Source organism: Penicillium macrosclerotiorum (assembly GCF_028827735.1).
Source record: "Penicillium macrosclerotiorum strain IBT 26536 chromosome Unknown utg000009l_segment0_segment0, whole genome shotgun sequence".
NCBI classification, from domain to species: domain Eukaryota; kingdom Fungi; phylum Ascomycota; class Eurotiomycetes; order Eurotiales; family Aspergillaceae; genus Penicillium; species Penicillium macrosclerotiorum.
The window spans coordinates 1,441,712-1,464,422 of record NW_026643088.1 but is presented as its reverse complement, the minus strand read 5'-3'; the positions used below and the strand labels follow the sequence as shown (position 1 = coordinate 1,464,422).

The window sequence follows — 22,711 nt, the reverse complement described above, 5'->3', positions numbered from 1 at the left end:
ACCAGGACAGTGCTAAATACTGAAGGCAATAACAGAAACGAGGCACTGAACGCGTGGCTTGGGAGCCTTTCAGCTCATCGGGAAATGCCGCCAGTTTAACTTTCTCCACACTTTCAGCTCCCAGGGCGTTGGAAGCCGGTCAATGATGCGCTCATTACCAAGCAGCCTATAATGAGAAAGCAGCCTTAGTAACTAGGTTGTTCCTATGATGTACTATTATAAGCATGCTAGCTCATGACGATATAAACCCATTATTATTTCATCGGCTTTATTTATTTAAGCTGGTCGGCTTCCCCGCTCCATGTGTAATCCAGGTGTTGCCACCAGACTGAACTTCCCATATCTCATTCAAACATACATTTGAAGAAATCCCGAGAAAGAGATACTACTACGTGTGTGAAATATCAGAAATATTATGGCTGACAGTGCGCATCTTCCCGTTCCGCAGCATCCGCACATCGGTTTACTGACTTTCTATATTAGAATCCAATACAAACACAGAGCCTCATCATGAGGGCTTCTTCGAGAGAATTTTACATCATCATTATGAGAACCAAGAGAAGAAAGATCAGAGGGAGGACACTCATGAAGAGGATAAACATGAGCACGCCGATACCGACAAGAAGGAGAGTGCTCTGGATAAGATGAAGGACTATTTGAAGGAAGACGAGGAGCTAGAGGATGAAGGTAGAACCTATGCCGGACTCATGTAACCTGGAGTTGTTGAGGGCTGCGGAAGAATACTCAATTTGACAGTTCCTTTCGTGATATTTTCAATAATGCCTTTACTCAAACAAGTTTCCCGTAAGTTTTTCCTTTTTGCACATGATCTCACACCAGAAGCGAATGGAAGTTAAAATATATCGTCATTGCTTTTTTTTCTAAATTTATTTACGCCCTATAGATGCTATGAATCATGTTGTCCACCAGTAAGCAAATACTAATATACTTGGTGGAAAATGATCTTGTACTGAATTTTCATTGCTGTAAGGGCATTATTAATAGACAATTTGCTGCCTTAAATTATCATGGACTCTAAAAAGCCTTTTGGTTTTCAGTCACAACTTATTAGAGAGTGGCTGGTACAAATCTTTATGATCATTCTTGCTGCAATCAGCGCCCTTCTCTCCAACCATGTAGATCTGGATACGACAGTCGGGGATGATAGGAATGACGAAGGCATCGATAGCTCGGAGATTTTGAACGCCCTGTACTCTCAAATTTGGATCAACCCCACCCTGTTGAATGGCTTTGACAAACAAGCTGTGCCACAAGGGTAGAAGGCAAGTTGGCAGGGATCCAAAGGCATCTTCCACAGATGCTCAGTAACCACAATGTTTTTGTATCCATCACACTTGGTGAGAATATAATAGCTGAATCAGATACCCTCGTGCATAGCAATTATATCAGGTATGAAGTTCTAATGCCTACGTCGACTACCAGGACAGTCATATTAGGGTTCTTGGCGAGTTGTCCGGCAACAGTGTTGCCAGCTATACCGCCTCTAACAACAATCAAGTTAAAATGAGCTCCATCGGAAGCCTCCATAAAGAATACCCGATGAATCTAAAAGATATGATATTGTGAATTGAAAAAGATGGTAGAAAAGAATGAAAATCGATTGCCTATTCTCAACTCCCCTATTATAGCTTGTTTGTACTACTCTATCTCGCATTCGTGATAATGCATGTCTATCGTCCAGTTTTCCAAGACCATTAACTCCACAATTCCTTTTTCATGATACCATTGACTTTCATGCCTGAAGCCTTGTTGGTGCGAAAAATGCATGATCAAGTGTCTTTAGAGGAGCAATACGGTATTCTCCGGGTCAAAGTCTCTCATTTCAAGGATATGGAGAGTCTGGACCATAACAAAGCTTGGTATAGGTCGACTGCCGAGGGTTTTGAGCTGGGTTTATTAGATTTCACCAGATAAAGCCCGAATTACTGATTGGGTGACGGGAGCATTACTATGAATTCCAACAATAACGCGGCATTTGCATTTCTCTGCATACTATTTGCAAATTGAAATATCCATGCCTGATTTCCGTTCTTCGACTAGGTTTGGATCAGTGAATCAAGGATTTCGGCTCGCGAGACTGCTCATCCAGCTCAAAGCAGGCCATGTTAAGCAGAGTTTTGGGCAGCTGTAGCTATTATTGTCCATGCATAGATGACAGCAGTGAGTCTGGAGTCCAGCCATCATCCACCAAGAACGTTGCACATGTTTCCTTTGACCGACACAGCATGTTGAGAAGACATTTTTCGACCCCAATTCGTGCCTCTAGACTCAGCTGTCCCAGGACCTCCGCCATTCGCGTGATATAAATTGTTTTCTGAGCTCCATCGGCGTGGAACTTTATGAGGTGGTGCTGTAAGAATGGGAGCAGACCCCGAACAGAATCGCTCCACCTGCTCTGGGATCCTGCGAGAGCGGTGTCCAACCGATCTAATACATTGGTGGGGGATACTTGGCCTATGGAGCCAGTGGGTGGAGAGGGAGATGTTATCGAATCCTGCATCATCACACAGATGGAAAACAAACAAATTAACCTGTCATATTCCGGTTTCGATATGCCAGTATCGAGAGAAGAGTTGGTATGGTAAATCTGAAAATCGTCCCGGAGATGACAGACTGCGTGGTAGATAAATGGATATGTGGATAGACCGTGGGTGTAGAAACGCGAAGAGAATCCCATAAAAGTGCGCAAGTCTTGAATGAACGAAATCAGCCATAGACAGCGAATTTTTTGGAAGTCTAATGAGGGATCCGAGGTAAACGCGGCATCGGTCGAGGGCTCGGAAATTTCGGAGATATTGTTTGTCGACTCGAACCAGGATGGCTTGGTCATGAGGGAGACACTGTAGTTGTTAGTGGCCTAGTGAATACAGCTACGTAAAGGTAGCACCCAAGGAGACCCACAGGTAGACAACCATTTCAAGACGCCAGTTATCGTGGAGCTTCTTAACCCCACCCTTGGCTTCAATCATCCTCTGGAGACCGCTACGGTGGATGTTCCACTCATCCGCGGTACCCCAGTATCTCTGTGCATGGATCAGGTATTTATCTTATCGGCGGCTCCTGATGCTAGACAGTGGTTTGGAAGTGCACTGACCTCGAATGTGAGCAGTCGAATGACTGCTGCGAAGGCATCATAACTTAGTGCCTTTTCTGGATCACAGAGCCATTCATGCAAAATCCGGACAGCCTCCGCCTTGAATTTAAAGGCATCGGCTGAATTTGTTCCTTTTTCGGGGCTTGTTCCGGAGTAGAGATGAGCTAGATGTGCCGCAGAGTGGGCCATGATGGCATTGAACGAAGAGGCATTAGAGAGATCCAAGGGGAACCATACGTCCTTCATTGGGTTGAAATTTGGGATATCGAGTCCTTCAAACATCATTGTTGCATGAGTACCAATCCCTATGATTCTGTTAACAATTTTCATTTAGTTCCGACCCCCACATACACATGATGGTGTGAACATACAATGATGCAGTAATTTATGGTGCTGACTGGTCAAATGTACGGGAAACGTTTGAAACGGATCCAGTCTCGAGGTTGATAGAGCATGACTGACTCCACCTAAAAGCTGTGCGGGTACACCAAGTGGCTCACTTCTTTCATCATGATCTTGGTCTGTATCATTAGATGCACTTCTGGAAGTCGGTGTCTCCAGACGATGAGAGCCATGGCTCCGGAACCAACGCACACGGGTGGAATGCCGATCTTGGGATTTGCTGACTCGCTCAATACCCGACGCAGGACTGGGGAGGAGCTTTGGTTGAACACGTCGGGTTGTGGTGCCATTGTTACGGCTGTGTCGTTGCCGCCAATGCTCTCTCATCGCATGGCTTCTGGCGTCAGCTTGGGTGCTCTCCGACACAAACGTGAAACGTGAATGCTTGTCCTCCGGAGGAGATCTCCGTTGGAATGAACGCGACCCACTGGAGCTATTATCTGACGACATGGCTCTAAATAAACAAATATGGCATCTAGAGGCGCTGCTTGAGCGCGCAAACAGGGTCCCGGGAAAGCCGGGGAGGAAATGACTATTCAAGAATTTGAGTAGCCTGACAGATGATTAGCGCAACACACCGCCACGGCTCCACCCGACACTCCTTCCGATTTTGCGCTGTTTGATGCGTTTCAAAATCAAAGTTGCTTCCATAGATAGAGAAATGTATAATGTGGTGCGCTGGAAGGTGGGGCCGATGTGAAGACGTCTGGAGATCGTGACCCACTGCAATCGGCGTCCGCAAGGCGTTGGCTGCGTTAGCCCTTTCTGGTAATAGTAGAAGACCAATCACCTTGCTCACTGCAAAACGGCAGTTCTGCCAGAATGTACTGTATACAGCATGGATTGGGTTCCGGTAGCTCTATGTTTAATTGGCCAACAAGCCTTCAATATGCTGGATGATTTAGGTGTGGTGCCGAACTTCTCAAGCCTATAAGAAGCCACCCGGCTGTATCGGGTCTGATCTGCCCGCAGACCCAGAGCCTTGTGAACCAGAGGTCTAGTCCGCGCGATCATCCTTGAGAGAAGAGAGCCAATTGGGGGGGGCATCTGAGCAGAAGCTCGAGTGAACAAGCACGCTGACCGTTAAACCCACTCGGGTGGGGCTTGCATCCCATAGTCCGCGATTGGAATATGACTACCGTCATGACGGTTGGGTCTGATCAATCAAACCTTTGGTAGCCTGGACCCATTGAATTTGACTGCTATGAGGAGCTGCAGTACCAGACAAGTCGACATATATCTAATCCCAGCTTACCCGAGTGTGACAAAGCGGTTCTCCGGTACGGAAGTGGATGATGTAATGATCAAACAGAGAGTAGATTTCAAAAGCCACGAACATTCGGGGATAAAAGTCTAGGCACCCCAATTTCCTAACAATTTGACAACGACCTACTTAGTCAATCATTGAACTCGGTTCCAGTAGCTCCAAAATTTGAAAGTTCCTCAGGACAGAAGTACTCTGCACCATGTCGGAACGATATTATACACTTGCAGAGGGTCAGTACCGCTGCAGAGAATTCACACCGGAAGTGAAGGGGCTGATTTGAAAAGGATGTCCTTTCGCTAGCAGCAGCACTGCTGTGTTGATGCAGAATCAACAGGGAGGAGGGCTTGGTCTGCTCCAGGACACCCAACTCATCGAGACCCTAGCGCATTTTTCCCGCGAGCGAATTCCAGAACGGTAGGCATGGAACCCCCAATCGATGCAGTATTTTGTGCATACTGATAAAGGAGGAAAAATCCCGATTAGTGTTGTCCACGCCAAAGCTGTGGGGTACGTCATTGAGAAGAGCCTCAGAGCCGCATCTTCTGAGCTGATCTATAATCATGTTGCAGCGCATATGGAGAATTCGAAGCGACTGCAGACTGTTCGGATATTACTTCCGCTAGCTTTCTGAAAAAGGCTGGAAAAAAGACCCCGGTTCTCCTTCGTGTCTCCACTGTCGGTCCTGAGTCGGGCTCTGCTGATACCGCACGCGATGTTCATGGCTGGGGAATGAAACTCTATACTGACGAGGGAAATCTGGACTGGGTATTTAATAACACAGTATGCACACGATATTACCATATCAGCAAGAGATACTAACATCTGTGTAGCCTGTGTTCTTCATCCGGGATCCCATCAAGTTCCCTTCCATGAATCGTTCTCACAAGAGACACCCTCAGACTCATCTTCCTGATGCGAACATGGTACGTAGGGAATGGTTTGATATTTAAAAGGAATTATGCTAATTACTTCTAGTTCTGGGAGTAAGCAAAACCTCGCAAGACCTCACCCAACGGTAGTAACAAACGCCATCTAGCTTCCATGTGGGTAACCCAGAAGGCATCCATGAACTGCTTCATCTCTTCAGTGACCGCGGAACTCCCTCCTCCATTCGTCGTATAAATTCCTACAGTGGACATACCTACAAGTTCACTAAAGAGGTCAGTGAGATTTCTTTACATGGTTCATAACATTGAAGTGAATTTATTAGGCTCATCTTTGCAACTCTAGGATGGATCATTTAAATACATCAAAGTCCATATTAAAACCCAGCAAGGGGTCAAAAATTTCACCCGCGAAGAGGCAACAAGAATTGCCGGTGAAGATCCGGATTATCTAATTCGTGATATGTTTGACGCAATTGCCAGAAAAGACTACCCAGTGTGGAATGTCTATGTCCAAGTCATGGACCCGTCAGAGGCCGAGAACTACCGATGGAATATATTCGATATGACCAAAGTGTGGTCACATCACGATTTCCCCCTGCGTCAAATCGGCAAATTGACTTTGAATCGCAATGTAATACCCAGAATATAGAAGAGCGGTTACGTGTGGTTGTTAACTGTTCTTAGCCTCGCAATTATTTTACCGACATTGAACAAGCCGCGTTCTCCCCATCTACCATGGTACCAGGTTGGTCTGCTTCAGCCGATCCTGGTGAGTTTATTTTTTGAATATTTGAATCCATCAATATTTTTTCTCAGTCCATAGGATTAATAATTGGCTCTAGTCCTTCAAGCACGGTTGTTCGCATACCCCGATGCGGCACGCTACCGTCTGGGTGTCAACTATCAGCAGCTTCCCACAAATGCTGCCAAGGTGCCCGTCTACTGTCCGTTCGAGAGAGATGGCAAGATGAGATTCGATGATAATTACGGCGGTGACCCTAATTATGTGAATTCATCGCTCCAGCCCACCAAGTTCTACCCCGATATCAAGGGCACGAGCCCTCAGTCCCTGAGTCTGCACACAGACCATGAGAAATGGGTTGGAGAAGTCGTGACCTTCACGAGCCATATCACGAATGATGACTTTGTTCAACCGGCTGCTTTGTGGGAAGTTATTGGCCGAGACCCTGGGCATCAAGATAGACTTATTGGGAACCTGGCTTCTACCGTGAAGAATGTTGATTCCGCTCGACTTCGCAATGAAGTATATGGTCAGTCAACCATCCTCGTTTTCTGTGGTAGAGAATGATCTGTCTAACTAGTACTCAGCACTATTTGCTCGTGTCAACCAGGATCTTGGTGCTCGGCTGAAGAATGTTACTGAAGCAGCTATCAAAAAGTAATTGAAATTTGCAGGCCAACAGAAGTATTTTTCTTTTCCCATGACTTGATTGCAATGGAAAGGCAATTTGCTATTACCCGACGCATAGTATGCGCGTCTCCCAATATCATCAAATTAGGAAAGACGGTTTCATCGGCGTTGATTGCTCACGTAGGCCAAGAGTACTATCAAACTCCACACTCTTCTGTGCTTGCGGAAACTTCTCAGAGGCGAAAAGCGCTGATGCTAGCTTTTGAATGTTCCCCTGGCAATGAGTACTACAATCATTATATTCAATTTCACGCCATCCATGCATGCCCATCATTCAGGGATTCAACTTTTCACTTTCCACGAGAGCAATAAACTTGGGGTTGAAGAAAGTCTTCAAGGGGCACCTCATCTTTCATAAAGGTAGGTAGGTTTTTATAATCATCAGTATAAAAGGACCATCGAGATGTTCTAGTCAGGAATTAGTAATCATTGGGGATCGAAAATAAAAGCACATTCAGCCATTCTACACACGACTATAGGAGAAATTTTGCGCGGGCCAACCAGACCCGAATCGGCGCAGCCCAGCAGCCCCGCCACCCCACCTAAAAATCATGATAAGATCAAAAAGATTGTTCGACTTACCGCGCAAAACTCACTTCACGATTCTTCCCCCCACTACTCCCTCCTGGCTTTCAATCCACCATGGCGCCATCTGCTACCGAGACTCAGGGCGCGGATGACACCGTTCTCGCCCTGCGCAAAGTTGTTACCAATGAGTCGGAACCTCTCGCTCGCCGCTTCCGCGCACTTTTCTCCCTCAAGCACCTGGCTTGCCTGCAGCCTCCCACCGAGCAGACTCTCCCAGCCATTCAAGCTATCGCCGCCGCTTTCGCGTCCCGTTCTGCCCTCTTGAAGCACGAGCTTGCATACTGCCTGGGCCAGACCAGAAACCCCGATTCTGTATCATACCTGCAGCAGGTGGTGAAGGATGTCGAGGAGGATGCTATGTGTCGGCACGAGGCTGCCGAGGCTCTGGGTGCGCTTGGATATCCCGAAAGCCTGGATATTTTGAAGAAATTGCGCGATGATGAGAATGAGTTAGAAATTATTCGGGAGACCTGTGATATTGCTGTGGACCGTATCCTTTGGGAGAATTCCGATGAGAAGAAGACCGAGAAGCTCAAGCCCAGGTATGACGACTCGAGACACGAGAGGACTGCTACGGTCTACATCGATCTTTTGGTATCGGACTCTTGCTAATACCTTTTGATTTCTTGTAATATGCAGTGACTTCACCTCCATCGATCCTGCTCCGCCCATGCCGCTGGAGACCAGCGAGCCCTCCATTCCCGACCTGGAAAAAACGCTACTCGACACCAAACTCCCTCTTTTCCAAAGATACCGTGCCATGTTCGGTCTGCGAGATCTTGCTTCGCCCCCAGATCTCCCCACTGCCGTTGACGCAGTGAATGCTCTATCCAAGGGCCTGAAGGACCCCTCTGCCCTCTTTCGTCACGAGGTTGCTTTCGTCTTTGGCCAGCTTTGCCACCCTGCCTCGATTCCCTGCCTCACAGAATGTCTGGGTGATTTGAAGGAGGTTGGAATGGTGCGACATGAAGCAGCGGAAGCCCTGGGCAGCTTAGGTGACGAGGAGGGTGTCGAGGATACTCTGAAGAAATTCCTTAATGACCCTGAGCAGGTGGTACGTGACAGTGTCATCGTGGCTCTGGACATGGCGGAGTTTGAAAAGAATGGTGAGATGGAGTATGCGCTGATTCCCGAGGGAGCTGCCGTGGTATCTGCCGCGTGATGGATATCCTGAAGGTTTTTTTTAAAAAAAAAAAAAATGTCGTGACGTCGTTATTTTGATACTTTTAACCTGCTCTGTTATACAGCCAAAACATAGACATGGTTCCATTTTTGTACAGCACTCTTATTCCCTCGCCTAGTTGTTCGAAGTTTCCCTGGAGTGTAAAATTAGCATCTTGCTGAAATTTCGAGGATTTGCGACAAGACATACTTATAACCGCAGACACAGCGATAAAATACAGTGCTTCCTTCGTCTGCACTGCGAAGCTGGACGGTAGTAAAGAACATTTCTTTCCTTCCACACTGGTTGCAGGTATGTGCTGTAATGGCCTCGGTTTTGCGATCCTCAGCGGACAACGTTTGGACAGCAGAGCGCTTGGCTCGGAGAGCTGAAGGAAACGCAGCAGGCTTTGATTCAGAGACGATAGTCTGAGGGATTGTATCTATTTAGACACTTTAGTCCATTGCATCCCTAGAAAAACCTTTTAATGCGCAGAAAGGGACCTCACGTACCCTTGTTCCGAGCTCCGCAGACATTGCAGTGTAGAACTGCATTCGCATCTCCAGTCGACTCGCGCAACAGATTGCCACAATCAGTGCAGAAGATCAAGGATCCAATCACAGACATTTTGGGAAGAGACAAATTCAATAAATGGACCACCACAATGTATCAGGTATAAAATAGCCAGGGGAGTAGAGCGACCAAAAGATGATGCGGTATGGTGACTTTTTTTTGACCGCACGGGCCATTTCGATACCAACTATAGGCGGTGGGACGCGGCAGTAAGCACTCCGAATGGATTGATGAACGAATATACGGTCATCGGGAGCGCTCTCCTTAGTTCTCCTTCCGTTTGCCCGGTCGCTTTTAAAGAAGACCCGCGTGAAGCATGCTATAGATGTTCACACCCTATGCGATGCCTCTGCCACGAGCAGGCCCCCTTTCCTTCGACTAGCGCCTTCCCTATTCACCTTGCCAACCGCCATCATGGATCTGAATAGAGAGCCAACTGTACAGGTCGTCATCAACGGCCGTCCGCAATCGCAACAGCCCTATGGCACTACCATGTCATTCCCAATTCAGCCTAGACCGCTGTCTGTGGATGAGGCGCTGCAGTACTCCTCCATGTCCAGTGCTCCTGTCTTTGGGCTCGGTCCGTCCACCAAAGAACCTTGAAACACCGAAATGATAGCTAACAGTTGCTTGGTTTCTAGACTGTGTTATACGACCGGACGTTGGTCGCCCATCCAATACTACCTCTATAAACCATGTTTTGCAGGCAGGCCGCCAGACATTGAACGAACTGGATACGGAGATCCAGTCTGGACTGGACGAGTCCAGCCGCCTGGAGACGTCTCGAGAATACCTTGAACAATTGCTGGATGGAGAACAACTGACGGAATTGTGAGTACTTAATCACCCCCAGAAAAGTCGGGCTTTACTGATATATAACTTTTCATTGCTAGCAAATTCAAGTTTCCTCCTACTCTCAGTCATGGTCAACAGCCGCATTCAATCGCCTCTGTTGGAATTTCTTCCCTCCACAGCACGCTGGGTCCTTTTGCAAAAATGATTCTGGAATCCACAAAAATAGCATTTAGATGTGAGTCCATAACAGACTCCTGTCACTGAATTTCGAGCTCATTTGCTGACCCAACGCCAGACCCCGAAACATCTGCGCCGGCGACAATAAAAGTGGAAAAGAACGAGCCAATACCGAAGGCTTTGATCCCTCCGAACCAAGAGGCATACGTCGCAAACAAGTCTCAATCTGCGTCCTTTGAACCGATCTCACGTTCTTCGAGCCAAGTTTCTGTTGTCATCCCAATGAAACCTACGCCTTCAAACCCCAAGCAGCCAAAACCAAAGCCGAATATTGATCGAGAGGACATGATGACTGACGTACGGCTGAAAGATCAGAAGGCGGAAGCAGATGACGCGCTGCTTAGGCTACAAGATCTTCTCCAAGAAGTCTTTGAGGCGGAAGATCAGATTGAACCAGGAGCGACAGTCGGACCAACGGCCGACAGACCGAATCCGCTTTTTATGAACACGAGATCATTGGAAGTACATGGCTTGGTGCTCTCCTCGGATGCTCATAACCGCCTCCAAAAGGCTCTTCGGAAAGTTTCCGGTTTTGACAGGCTACAGGATATTCCATCCGACTATCTCAAACGAATCCAGAAACTTTGTGAAACCCCTATTCTTGCTGCCCAGTCTGCGCAGCTTACTTTACATGACCCATCCAGTGAAAGTGAAGTTCAAGAATGGACGGGCAAAGTGGAGGATATTCTGAGTTCATTGCTTGCTATTGGGACCCTTTTGCAAACAATGTCCGGGCGACAGACAGAACGTGATCTGTGCCCTGAGGATCTCATCGAGGCTATTCCACCAGTAATTGAGCAAATTTTTGATCATTGCATCATTCCTGCTGTTGAATCACGCCCCGGTGGCAAGGATGCTGATCTCTTCAAGTTCTTCTCAGCTCAGCGACGTCTTATCGCAAGTCTTATTCACCAGAGCAAGAAAGCTTTGACTCTTTTTGCGGATTTTCTATCTCGAATCGAGGTCCATGAGACTCCAATCAACTCGGTCTTGTTTTTTGCTGCGAAGTTGATATTTGTCGAGAATGCTCACAACGATCGGGATTCTGCAGTTGGTTCATCAAAATTTGAACCTGCCAGACGTGGGGCAATGGATGTTCTTGCAAAAATCTTTTCCAAGTACCCGGATCAGCGCTCTTATATCTTGAATCAAATCCTCGGATCTTTGGAAAAACTTCCATCTACCCGTCAAAGCGCAAGGCAATTTAAACTGGCGGATGGGAAAAGTATCCAACTTCTGACTGCCTTGGTTCTTCAGCTTGTGCAGACTACTGCTTTGGAAACACAACGCTCCAAGGCCAAACTTCGACTGCAGGCCACAACAGAAGACGATGATGACGAACTCATGGGTGACGCTAATGATACCAAGGAACCAGAGCCTGACGATGACTGTGAGGAGCTAGATGAATCTCTAGAACGACTAGCGGCTAAAGTTAATCGACTATATGACAACGCAGTGCGCAGTGCGCAGTACATTGTGAAATTTATAGTTCACCGTGCTATGAATGCGACAAAAAGCGGCGACCAGCCATTCCGCAATATTCTTGACCTCTTCACTGAAGACCTAATCAATGTCCTTGGGTCTACAGATTGGCCCGCGTCTGAGCTGCTTCTTCGAATCATGGCATCTCACATGGTTGGTATCGCAGATCTTGACAAGAGCCCCGCTACAGCTAAGAGCATGGCTCTTGAACTTTTGGGTTGGATGGGGTCTGCTATTTCAGACCTCATTGCCACCGCCCAGCACATGCTTCCTGCTTTGGAAGATTCGGACAGTGACCTCACAGATTGTCTAAAGCACCAGTTCGAGGATTTTTCGTCGCGAGCACTTCATCCACAAGATCTGGTCGCTCCAATAGGCCCTTATCGAATGGCCCTCGAGTATATTTCTCAAGACAAGAATTCCGATAATTCGCAGCTGACTAGTGCACGGGGCTACTATTTAGCTCAGTGGGCAAAAACTGTCTGCAACCTCTACTACAATTCCGACGACAAAGAAGAAATAGTACACGATAATGTGACTGATGAATTGGTGGTACTCTTGTCAAGGTCTTTCTCCGACTCGCGCTGGTTGGAGACGCACAAGTATGTATCAAAATAATCTTAAGTACCAGAAATCGCTGACCTGCGTTACAGACAATTTCATGTCATCTCGAATGTGCACGGGAGGTTTGCCTATATATTGACTGTCCTGAACTCGGGCTTTGGGAAAGCTTTTGATACTATCCTCAAAGTTCTCCTCAACTCGATCGCCAGCGACCAGGCTAAGGTCCGCAGTCGAAGTCTGAAAAGTGTCATTGAAATGCTTGAAAAAGACCCAACTCTTCTAGACCGGGACGCTTCGGTACTACGTTTGATTCTTCGTTGCACCACAGATGCCTCACCAATGGTTCGTGACTCTGCATTGTCTTTGATTGCGAAATGCATCGGACTTCAACCAAAATTGGAAGAAGAAGGATGTCGTAGTATCCTGGCATGTGCAGGTGACCCAACTGCTGGCGTTCGTAAACGCTGCATCGGATTGTTGAAGGACCTATACCACAAGACTTCTCGTCACGAATTAAAATTAGCCATTCTGGATAGCTTCCTTCTACGAACTGGTGACCACGAGGAAGGCGTCGCAAGCTTGGCTCGTCAAACTTTTGAGGAGATATGGTTAGTGCCCTTCCACGCAACAATCGACTCCACATCCGAAGGGCCAAAGCTACAGATAGCACTCAGTGAACAGGTCGGTCTGATTGTCGGCCTTGTTCAGCGCAGTGACAATGCCCTTGATTCTCTTGGTACATGCCTGAAGGCAGTGCTCTCGGACAAGTCTAAGTCAGCGGCAATGAACTTCAAGGTTTGCAAAATGATGGTATCTATCATGTTCCAAAGGCTTGTGGAAGATGCACCTGCAAAGGAGTTCTTGCAGTCTCTCCTTCAGACTATCACCGTCTTTGCTAAAGCAAACGCGAAGCTTTTCAGCCCGGATCAGCTGGAGGCTTTACACCCATATATCGGCAACCTTGCAACTGCGGACGATCTCTTCATGTTTCGATCAGTGGTTGTTATCTATCGCTGCATTCTGCCGTACCTATCCTCAGCACATAATAAACTTCTGAAGGACGTGCAAAATGACCTTTTCAAGAGCGTTGCTAAACTATCCCGCTCTGAATTGAATGAGGTCATGGCATGCCTTTGGACTATTAATGGTGTCCTACAAAACACAGACAGGCTGGTTAAACTGACAATCTCTGTTCTCAAACCACTGCAACAGTACAAAAGCGTCGACATGTCTTCCAGCGATAATGCAACTGTTTTAGCACGTGCCAAAAGCTACATCAGAATTGCAGGCTGTGTCGGACGGCATTGTGATCTTGAAAAATACATTAACCATTTCAAAAACGCTTTTCCGACCTGGTCTGGTGGCTCTGTAGCCACTCTTATGGTCGATCGCATTATTCCATTTACCGAATACATGCAGCCCGACGATTTGAGGGTCATGGCTCTTGAGAGTGTGGGTTCTGTCTGTCAATCTTGGCCCGCCCAATTTGGCCGCGAGTCCACGCGAAAGACATTTGCACATGTATTCAAAGAGGATTCGCCTGTACTCCAACATATTGTTCTTCGATCATTTGCAGACTTCTTCTTCATTCATGAAGGAAAGCACGAGAAAGGAGTGGTGCCAACTGCCGAGGCAGCCGCTCAAGAGGACTCTACTCGCCTAGGCGGTTCCCTACGAGCTAGTGACAATGATGGCGCTGCTGCGTTAATTGCTCAGAACTTCCTGAAAAGCATGTTGAAGGTAGCACAATCGCGACAAGATGCTTGTTCTCTCACCGCCATTGAGCTTATTGCAAGCATTAATCGGCAAGGATTGGTTCATCCCAAGGAATGCGCTGGTGTTCTTGTCTCCCTGGAGACGTCAACTGTGCCGGCAATCGCTAAGGTCGCCTTCGATACTCACAAAATGCTTCACCAGCAATTTGAATCAATGTTCGAAAGGGAGTATATGCGAGCTATCCAGGAAGCCTTCTACTATCAACGAGATATTGTGGGTGACTCGAATGGTGCGACCCCTCGTCCCTACGTTGCAAAGCTTGCACCTCTCTTTGAGATCGTCAAAATAAGCAACAGTCGATACCAGAAAAAGTTTCTCTCAAACCTCTGTGCCAAAGCGAACTTCGAGTTGAAGAAACTCGATGCTAATGGAGACCCTCCAGAGCATCTCTTGGTGGCTCGTTTTGTTTCCCAAAATCTCGCATATTTCGACTACGGCCAACTCGCTGAACTAATACCCACTATTGCTTGCATCGAACGGATCGTTTCATCGACCGGGACTGTTGTCGCACATGCAATTGAAACTGATATCTTCCCGACCCCGATTGGCCCTCCTATGGTTGAGACCCCAACCGGCATGATGAGCCTTACGCCAGATATGCCGGTGTCCGCAAGCGTTCCACAGCAAGTGAACTCTGTTGCTCTGCGGACGTTAGCCACCGCGGCTGCTTCACTCTCGATGCTGTGGGAAGCACGGACACACTTGCGACGGCTCTACGGACAAAATTCCCATAGTAAGGACAAGGACAGCAAGCCTGCTGCGAAGGAGTTAAATAAGGCTCCTGGCAAAGTGCACGGTGTGACGGGAGAGAGGTTTTGGGATGCTATTGTGAGGAACATGGCTTCACTGGACAGCCAAGAGGCCATGTTGAGCAAGTGTCGCGAATTTTCAACCCTGCTTGCCATCGACGAGGAGTTCAAGATAGATCGTGAGGACACTGCCGAGGGAGACACCTTGGACGCTATTGGGGAGGTTGATGACCTGGGAACCGGGTTCAGTGGGTCACGGCCGATGAAGCGCAAGAGTTCTGTTTCGAATCCAGGTCTCAGCAAACGGCCGAAGAGCCGGAAAGGCTCTGTTGGTAAGAACCCGTCCAGTGCCGAGCCCGATGATCCTTGGGATTGACCAATCGCCGGTGCAATCCAAATTACCCTTCCTGATAGGTGTCCATTTTTTTATATCTGCATGACTGCACATTGGCGTTTATTTCTTTTTTATCTCTTTTATTTTGCACTAGCGGGGTTTCAGGGATGCGATTTCTCTTATACCAAGACTGGAAAGGGGCGGTTGATTGATGATACATAGCTTATTTTCTTTTTGCATGCAACGGCGCGAATGGGGAGGGTTTATTTGCTTCATCGGAGCTTCCGGGCTGGTCTTCCTATAGCTTATTTATCCCCATCATAAGTATATAATAGATTTCATCTCTATTTGCGTTCTGTTTCTCTGATCTTGGCATTTTTGCGGCCCAGGCTTAATCCAACGCCTGTGCCCACTTTATGCAGAGACGTGCCGATTTCCGTGTGCACGTGACCGGTGCATTGCTACATGACGTCGGCGTGTGAGCTGGCGCCGCAAGTTTCGGCGCGCGCTGTCTCTTCGCTCAATCGTTCGAGAGACTTGCGTTCGTTAAGAATCTCTTTTTGTGGACATTTCCGTCATCCTGTCTGGGGCGGGCGTTGACCTGCCTATTTACTGTCGACCGTTGTCGACCTCCATTCGCTCAATCTCCCCCTCCTGTCCGTCTCCTCAAGATGCGCGCGGCATTGGGCGGGAGCCGACCAGCAGGCCATGCATTAAGGTCAATTGGAACAATACCAGCGCGACCGCAAGCTTTCAGAGCATCTTTTCTCGACAAACCGTCCTTTCTGCGCTCGTTGCATACTCCCAGCCGCCCTCTTCCGCGGCGTGTCTCCCAGCGAGCTCCCAAAGTATTAATCCCGATCCGGTTTCAATCGGATAGCGCTGCTTCTCAGGTTGCAACAAAGACTCGACCGAAGATTCTTAACGCTCTTTATAAGACGTTTGCATACTGCGGCTTCTTTGTTATTGGCACTGGAGTCATCGTTGTCGCCTTTTTCGTTTATGATGCCAGCACCTACCGTGAAACCCCGAGCGCCGCAGACATCCCCGTGTCCGAGCTGGCTCTTAACCCACGACGCGGAGGCCCCAAAAACCTTCCCATTGCGGATGTCCTCGTCGGCGACTATGACTCGGAATCTATGATAGAGCAAAAGGACAAGCCGAGACTTGTAATCCTTGGCACCGGCTGGGGTAGCATCGCTCTGCTTAAGAACCTGAACCCTAGTGACTACCATGTTACTGTTGTTTCCCCGACTAACTACTTCCTGTTTACTCCTATGCTCCCGTCTGCCACAGTAGGCACTCTGGGCCTCCGGTCTCTCGTCGAACCTGTTCGTCGCATTATCGAACGTGTAAATGGTCATTTCTTGAAGGCATCCGCAACAGACGTCGACTTTTCCCGAAAGTTGGTCGAAGTCTCTCAAGTGGATCAGGATGGAAACAAGAAAGATTTCTATCTTCCATATGATAAACTGGTTATTGGTGTTGGTAAGTGCGATATTCGCGGATCTGCTGAGCCAACAGTGTGTTGTGCCAGGCTGACATTGTATCATTTTAGGCTGTGTGACAAACCCCCATGGTGTCAAGGGTCTTGAAAACTGCAATTTCCTCAAGACCATTGATGATGCTCGTCGGATCAAGAACAAAGTGCTAGAGAACATGGAAATGGCCTGCCTTCCCACCACCAGTGATGAGGAACGCAAGCGTCTGCTCTCTTTCGTCGTCTGTGGTGGAGGCCCGACTGGTGTCGAGTTTGCTGCTGAACTCTTTGATCTGCTCAATGAAGACCTGCTCCATTCCTTCCCTCGTATTGTCCGGAATGAGATCTCCGTGCACATTATCCAGAGCCGAACTCACATTCTGAACACCTACGATGAAGCACTCTCCAAATACGCCGAGGCATGCTATCTCATCCCCTAAATACCGAAGAGATTTCATTACTAACACTCAGCAGGGCCGATTTGCTCGTGACGGCGTTGAAGTGCTGACCAATGCCCGTGTAAAGGAAGTGCAAAAGGATCGTGTTCTTTTCAGCCAGGTGGAAGATGGCAAACAAGTCGTCAAGGAAATCCCAACTGGATTCTGTTTGTGGTCAACTGGAGTTTGTACGTTTTGTTTTGTCTTCACTCCGTTTGTTGGTTCTAACTGACATATCCAAGCTCGTGCTGAAATCGCCGAAAAACTGTCCAACAAACTTGAAGGCCAGAATAATAAGCACGCCCTGGAAACCGACTCCCATCTTCGTGTTATCGGAGCCCCCTTGGGTGATGTATATGCCATTGGCGACTGCTCCACCGTTCAAAACAACGTTGCACAGAACATTATCAAATTCCTGCGTACCATTGCCTGGGAAAAGGGTCAAGATCCTGAGAAAGTGCACCTGACCTTCTCTGAATGGCGAGATGTTGCCAACCGAGTCAAGAAGCGTTTCCCCCAAGCATCGAACCATCTCCGCCGCCTCGACCGTCTCTTCGAGCAGTATGATAAAGACCATTCTGGCACCCTCGACTATGGCGAGCTGTCCGAACTGCTCCATCAAATCGACACCAAGCTTACTTCCCTGCCCGCCACTGCTCAGCGTGCGAATCAGCAGGGTGTGTACTTGGGCCGTAAGCTGACCAAGATTGCCTCCGCTCTGCCTGGCCTCAAGGCGAACGAGATTGACTATGGCGACCTCGATGAGGCTGTCTACCGTGCTTTCAAATACAAACATCTGGGCAGTCTCGCTTATATTAGCAATGCTGCGATCTTTGACTTTGGTGGCATGAGCTTCAGCGGTGGCGTTATTGCCATGTATCTCTGGCGTAGCATCTATTTTGCCGAGAGCGTCAGCTTCCGCACCCGGTGTATGCTGGCAATGGACTGGGCCAAGCGTGCACTCTTTGGAAGAGGTATGTGCTTTTACTTTATTCGTCTGATGCCAACGTGTTGACTAATTTACCTTTGTCCAGATCTCATGAGCTTCTAAACGACTTTCTATTATGTGTTCAGGTGGAATTAGGGATGACTGAATCAGCCGCTCTTGACTTGTAAAACTACGGCTTGGCGAAGTCTTAACTACTTTGCTGGTTTTGTGTGAGGCATATAGACCATTGCTTGTTTGATTTAGCCCATCTTGAGAGGTCTTCTATTTTGATTGTCCAATGTTTTTTGAAAGGGCGGAGATCGTAAGTTTTTGGCTGTCTGTCACGGTTGTGCGGGGTGAAGAGATTCTGATCATATTCGACAATTTCTTACTTTTAAAGTCTTTTTCCTTCTTCCCCCTAGTTCTTGTGTTTAGCACTGTCAACATATGAATGCATTATTCGCTCATAGACTTGTCACGTAGATATATATAGATACAGACCTGTCCATATATACGTATACAATTAGTAAGGTCGAAGACCAGTTATATATATCCTCGCCCACGTTGAAGAATTACTGGCATACATCATGTCTCGAAAATGGCCGGAAGACGGAGATCATATTATTGAAAATTTAACTGGAAAGAAGTATGTAATCCATGAATGGTATATTGAACTTGCTCCCGGAAGCCGAAAACCCCTAGAATCGCCAAAACACCGATGAAAAATGACCATGTTCTGGAGCGCCTCGCTAAGATACACAAATGACGAATTAAAGGGCTGCGTCGAGGGCAGAAAGTGTACACAGAACATGCCGACAACAGTCCAGAAGTGGAAGATGATCAAGGACTGAATCATACAACCATGGCATCGGCATCGCCATTATTGACCATCACGGTATCACCTGAGCCATTTTGGCTGGCACCGTTGCTGTCTTGATTACTATTGTTACTGGTCGGATTGTTGCTTTCATGAGAATCGCTAACGAGACCAATATCCAACTTCTCCGGGATGTCCTTCTTCGCACTGCGGGCCTTGTTCTCAGCGAACGCCCGGAGTTTGACAAGGTTGCGGAGGCGTGCTTCTTTACGAGCACCCTGGCTCTGCAGGATAGCCTCATTGACTCGCTGAGCAATGTCTTTACGGAGGCTTGGGTCTAGAAGAGAGGCGAGAGAAGGGGCAAGGTTATCGGAGGGAAATATCAGTAGCGCAAGAGTTCGCTCCAGGTCCTCCAGGAACTTCGGGTTGGTTGGGGCCCGCGGTGCTAGTTGCGAGGTTGCAAACTCGAGAGCAGGGCTGATATCGCCATCCGGAGTGTCTGTGCAGGTACGTATTAGTTCTACCAGCTGCAGACGCAGCAGCGAAAAGTGTAGTGATGGGTCTTCATCCAAAATCTAATTGATCATGTTAGCATTGATACAGACAAGACCAATGTGTGATGTTTTGGGCAGATTTATAGTGAACTGCTGTTCATACTGAGGACTGAAGATGTTTGTTTATCCGCAACTCCCCGAAGGGTTTGATAGGAGTGGTGCATGAAACTTGATATAATCATGTAGCAGGAAGGGGTGGGGCAAAAAAAGGATGGGGCAAAATCTTACCTGAGGATTCAGCTCGTTGATTTTCTCAACGGCTGCCTGGATATCCCCCGAGTGGATGGCAGTCCGAATATCAACCCGTTCCTGAATGGATTCCGAATCCGTCCGGAGTTGGATGTTGGCTTCGACAGCAAATTTATTTGCCGCTGCGGGATAACCATTGGTAATGAGGTAGTCCATAACCAAGTAGTTGATATCACTGGAGGGCTTCATATTAGCGGATGCAAAGAGGCAAGATAACCGGTCAAAATAATATGTAGCAATGTGACAAGTGATTCAGATAGACAAGTCAATTTGTTTCTCCTCAAGAATTTTCAGAGAGATTCCCAACTTGATTTCAAGATACATCATTTCACGGCAGGCCGGGAAGGGTAGGGGCGGGGAAGGTTGGAGGTAAGGGAGGGCATCGACTCACGTTTTGGATGGCTTGACCTCGTCGATCTTCCGCTCGAACTGATGCCATATCGGCGAAGCCGACGAGGAAGTGCGAGACATCTGTGCAGTGTTAAAAACTTGCAACCACGGGTGTCAACACGCCGAGCAGCATACAAGATTAGCGGAAGACATTATGAGAGCCAGACTATAGCTTGGATCTGGTCTGCAGCTATCCGTCAAGCTGAAGGGCTGCCCGAGAGACGACAGCCATGGAGGAAGGCAGAACGCTGGAAGGGAAAGGCCCTGAAGAGGAAGTGGTAAAAGAGAAAGAAGAACGGAGTTCGCGGACGAAAGAAAACGACTTAAGCGATTATGTCAGCCACAAGCGAACGGACCGGCGCTAAGCCCGAATCGTCGCAAGAGAGACGAGACCGCGAATTTGAATTGATAACATTTGATTAGGAGACTTCGGGACCTTTGCTCTCTTTCTATCGCTGTAGCGTTGTTGTACCTGTCGGTCAAAGGTGTGACGGTGTGAGGCTCTCCCTGGCGGCCATGGAAACATCCTCACCGTTTTACTCGCTTACCCCAGAGGTCAAGTACTCTCCACCATGGCAGGATCTGAGCATTATCGGTATTGCTGGAAGCTCCGGTTCAGGTAAGACCTCGGTGGCCATGGAGATTGTCAAGTCACTCAACCTTCCCTGGGTGGTAATTTTGGTCATGGTATGTCCCGGACGGTATGCAGCTCGATGTTCGGAGTGGCGGGAGCTTCTAACATGGGCTGGCCGCAGGACTCGTTCTACAAGACTTTATCCTCTGAAGAACATCAAAAAGCCCATGCGAATGAATATGACTTCGATTGCCCCGAATCAATTGATTTTGACCTTTTGGTACAGACCCTACGGGATCTGAAACAAGGGTAATTCGTCTTTTAAAATGAACTTTATCGTGTTTTTGTCTTAACCTGACTGAACATTGTTTCAAAGGAAGAAAGCCCATATCCCAGTCTATTCATTTGCCGATCATCAACGCCAAACACAGACCACTACCTTATACTCACCCCGAGTGCTTATTTTGGAGGGCATTTTGGCCCTGCACGATACTAGAATCGCAGAGATGCTCGACGTTAAGGTACATATGTTTACTCTCGATATATGTCGATGAGATCTGGGCTGATAAACTTCTTAGATTTTCGTTGAGGCAGACATGGATGTCTGTCTTGGACGCAGAAGTTTGTGACTACTTTCTTCCAGACAATTGCGCGTCACTAATTACGCTTTATCCTAGTTCTCCGCGATGTTCGCGAAAGAGGTCGCGACATTGATGGCATTATCAAACAGTGGTTCCAGTTTGTGAAGCCATCATATACAAGATTTGTGGAACCTCAACGACACGTCTCTGGTAATGAATTCTGACCGAAAAATAGCCACCAGAAAAGGTCTAACTCAGTATCAGATATCATTATCCCTCGTGGTATTGAGAACAAAACAGCCATTGGTGAATGCGTCCTACGTCCGTTTCTCTCCTTTGTGAATAAAACTGACCCTTTTAGACATGGTGGTCAAGCATATCCAACGTAAACTCCAGGAGAAGTCAGAACAGCACACTGAAGCACTGCGGAAGCTTGGCCTCATTGCTGCCAAGGTCGAACTTCCACCAAATGTGCATGTGATGCCTGCAACACCTCAGTTTATCGGCATGAACACTATCTTACAAAATCCTGAAACTGAACACGTTGATTTTGTCTTCTATTTTGATCGCCTTGCATCAATTCTTATCGAAAAGTATTGTTCCAATGCTTCCCAGATGACAATTGGCTTCTACCTTTCTGACTTTTGATTCCAGGGCTCTAGACATGACTGTGTATGTTCCGACTAATATAGAAACACCACAAGGGAACAAATACATGGGGTTAAACCCAAAGGGCATTGTTTCCGCAGTTCCTATCTTGCGCGGAGGCTCATGCTTGGAGACGGCATTGAAACGGACTATTCCTGACTGTATTACTGGTCGCGTCTTGATCCAGACCGATGAGAACAGCTCTGAGCCCGAGTTGCACTACTTGAGACTGCCACCGCAGCTGGAAGAGCATTCTATGGTCATGCTTCTAGATCCACAAATGTCCAGCGGCGGAGCAGCACTGATGGCCGTGCGAGTTCTTATTGATCATGGCGTGCAAGAAGAGAGGATTGTCTTTGTCACATGTGCTGCAGGAGAGACGGGAATCAAACGACTCACCGCAGTTTTCTCCAAGATCAATGTTGTCGTAGGTCGGATTGAGGAAGAAGGTGAGCCCAGGTGGATGGAGAAGCGTTATTTTGGTTGCTAGCTCCGGCCACGGCTATCTTATCTGTCAAGTCTTTTTACATCCATTCATGCATTGCTAGCAATCATATATACATAAACCACTTTTAAATTTTCAAGCTCAGCACCATAATGGAACTCAAACACAAGAATCGCGACTTTGGCCACTTTAGTTCAAGGCGTGGAATGGTCGTAGGCTATCCTTTCTAAGGGAATATTCACGTG

At 47.7% G+C, this 22,711-nt stretch overlaps 11 protein-coding genes across 11 annotated transcripts; 8 read left to right on the top strand and 3 right to left on the bottom strand.

Annotated features, from left to right (window-relative positions):
• Positions 1-415: 415 nt before the first annotated feature.
• Positions 416-713, top strand: N7462_009679 (uncharacterized protein; the record flags this gene model as incomplete). Its single annotated transcript, XM_057081393.1, has 2 exons — positions 416-425; positions 484-713. The coding sequence occupies 2 exons, from the start codon at positions 416-418 to the stop codon at positions 711-713; spliced, it is 240 nt and encodes a 79-aa protein (XP_056930230.1).
• Positions 714-779: 66 nt separating this feature from the next.
• N7462_009678 (uncharacterized protein) lies at positions 780-1,280 on the top strand (the record flags this gene model as incomplete). Its single annotated transcript, XM_057081392.1, has 2 exons — positions 780-804; positions 1,075-1,280. The coding sequence occupies 2 exons, from the start codon at positions 780-782 to the stop codon at positions 1,278-1,280; spliced, it is 231 nt and encodes a 76-aa protein (XP_056930229.1).
• An 875-nt stretch (positions 1,281-2,155) lies between these two features.
• On the bottom strand, positions 2,156-3,470 carry N7462_009677 (uncharacterized protein; the record flags this gene model as incomplete). Its single annotated transcript, XM_057081391.1, has 4 exons — positions 2,156-2,861; positions 2,923-3,044; positions 3,116-3,420; positions 3,467-3,470. 4 exons carry the CDS (start codon positions 3,468-3,470, stop codon positions 2,156-2,158), a joined length of 1,137 nt encoding a protein of 378 aa, XP_056930228.1.
• A 218-nt stretch (positions 3,471-3,688) lies between these two features.
• On the top strand, positions 3,689-3,898 carry N7462_009676 (uncharacterized protein; the record flags this gene model as incomplete). Its single annotated transcript, XM_057081390.1, has 1 exon — positions 3,689-3,898. One exon carries the CDS (start codon positions 3,689-3,691, stop codon positions 3,896-3,898), a length of 210 nt encoding a protein of 69 aa, XP_056930227.1.
• A 1,085-nt stretch (positions 3,899-4,983) lies between these two features.
• N7462_009675 (catalase) lies at positions 4,984-7,074 on the top strand (the record flags this gene model as incomplete). Its single annotated transcript, XM_057081389.1, has 11 exons — positions 4,984-5,014; positions 5,069-5,198; positions 5,268-5,291; positions 5,354-5,564; positions 5,615-5,707; positions 5,760-5,767; positions 5,821-5,944; positions 6,015-6,302; positions 6,356-6,440; positions 6,514-6,942; positions 7,001-7,074. The coding sequence occupies 11 exons, from the start codon at positions 4,984-4,986 to the stop codon at positions 7,072-7,074; spliced, it is 1,497 nt and encodes a 498-aa protein (XP_056930226.1).
• Positions 7,075-7,745: 671 nt separating this feature from the next.
• N7462_009674 (deoxyhypusine monooxygenase) lies at positions 7,746-8,853 on the top strand (the record flags this gene model as incomplete). Its single annotated transcript, XM_057081388.1, has 2 exons — positions 7,746-8,233; positions 8,331-8,853. 2 exons carry the CDS (start codon positions 7,746-7,748, stop codon positions 8,851-8,853), a joined length of 1,011 nt encoding a protein of 336 aa, XP_056930225.1.
• A 135-nt stretch (positions 8,854-8,988) lies between these two features.
• Positions 8,989-9,480, bottom strand: N7462_009673 (DNA-directed RNA polymerase I core subunit RPA12; the record flags this gene model as incomplete). Its single annotated transcript, XM_057081387.1, has 3 exons — positions 8,989-9,007; positions 9,064-9,295; positions 9,366-9,480. The coding sequence occupies 3 exons, from the start codon at positions 9,478-9,480 to the stop codon at positions 8,989-8,991; spliced, it is 366 nt and encodes a 121-aa protein (XP_056930224.1).
• A 360-nt stretch (positions 9,481-9,840) lies between these two features.
• Positions 9,841-15,405, top strand: N7462_009672 (putative sister chromatid cohesion protein Mis4; the record flags this gene model as incomplete). Its single annotated transcript, XM_057081386.1, has 5 exons — positions 9,841-10,006; positions 10,068-10,257; positions 10,320-10,456; positions 10,517-12,542; positions 12,594-15,405. The coding sequence occupies 5 exons, from the start codon at positions 9,841-9,843 to the stop codon at positions 15,403-15,405; spliced, it is 5,331 nt and encodes a 1,776-aa protein (XP_056930223.1).
• Positions 15,406-16,034: 629 nt separating this feature from the next.
• Positions 16,035-18,331, top strand: N7462_009671 (putative NADH-ubiquinone oxidoreductase 64 kDa subunit; the record flags this gene model as incomplete). Its single annotated transcript, XM_057081385.1, has 5 exons — positions 16,035-16,851; positions 16,922-17,262; positions 17,318-17,468; positions 17,523-18,254; positions 18,315-18,331. The coding sequence occupies 5 exons, from the start codon at positions 16,035-16,037 to the stop codon at positions 18,329-18,331; spliced, it is 2,058 nt and encodes a 685-aa protein (XP_056930222.1).
• Positions 18,332-19,060: 729 nt separating this feature from the next.
• N7462_009670 (glucose-induced degradation complex GID8) lies at positions 19,061-20,299 on the bottom strand (the record flags this gene model as incomplete). The annotated part of the gene is made up of 3 exons (XM_057081384.1): positions 19,061-19,600; positions 19,808-20,003; positions 20,220-20,299. The coding sequence occupies 3 exons, from the start codon at positions 20,297-20,299 to the stop codon at positions 19,061-19,063; spliced, it is 816 nt and encodes a 271-aa protein (XP_056930221.1).
• A 435-nt stretch (positions 20,300-20,734) lies between these two features.
• Positions 20,735-22,511, top strand: N7462_009669 (uridine kinase family protein; the record flags this gene model as incomplete). Its single annotated transcript, XM_057081383.1, has 8 exons — positions 20,735-20,905; positions 20,974-21,101; positions 21,169-21,313; positions 21,371-21,413; positions 21,470-21,583; positions 21,638-21,679; positions 21,735-21,966; positions 22,028-22,511. The coding sequence occupies 8 exons, from the start codon at positions 20,735-20,737 to the stop codon at positions 22,509-22,511; spliced, it is 1,359 nt and encodes a 452-aa protein (XP_056930220.1).
• Positions 22,512-22,711: the final 200 nt, after the last annotated feature.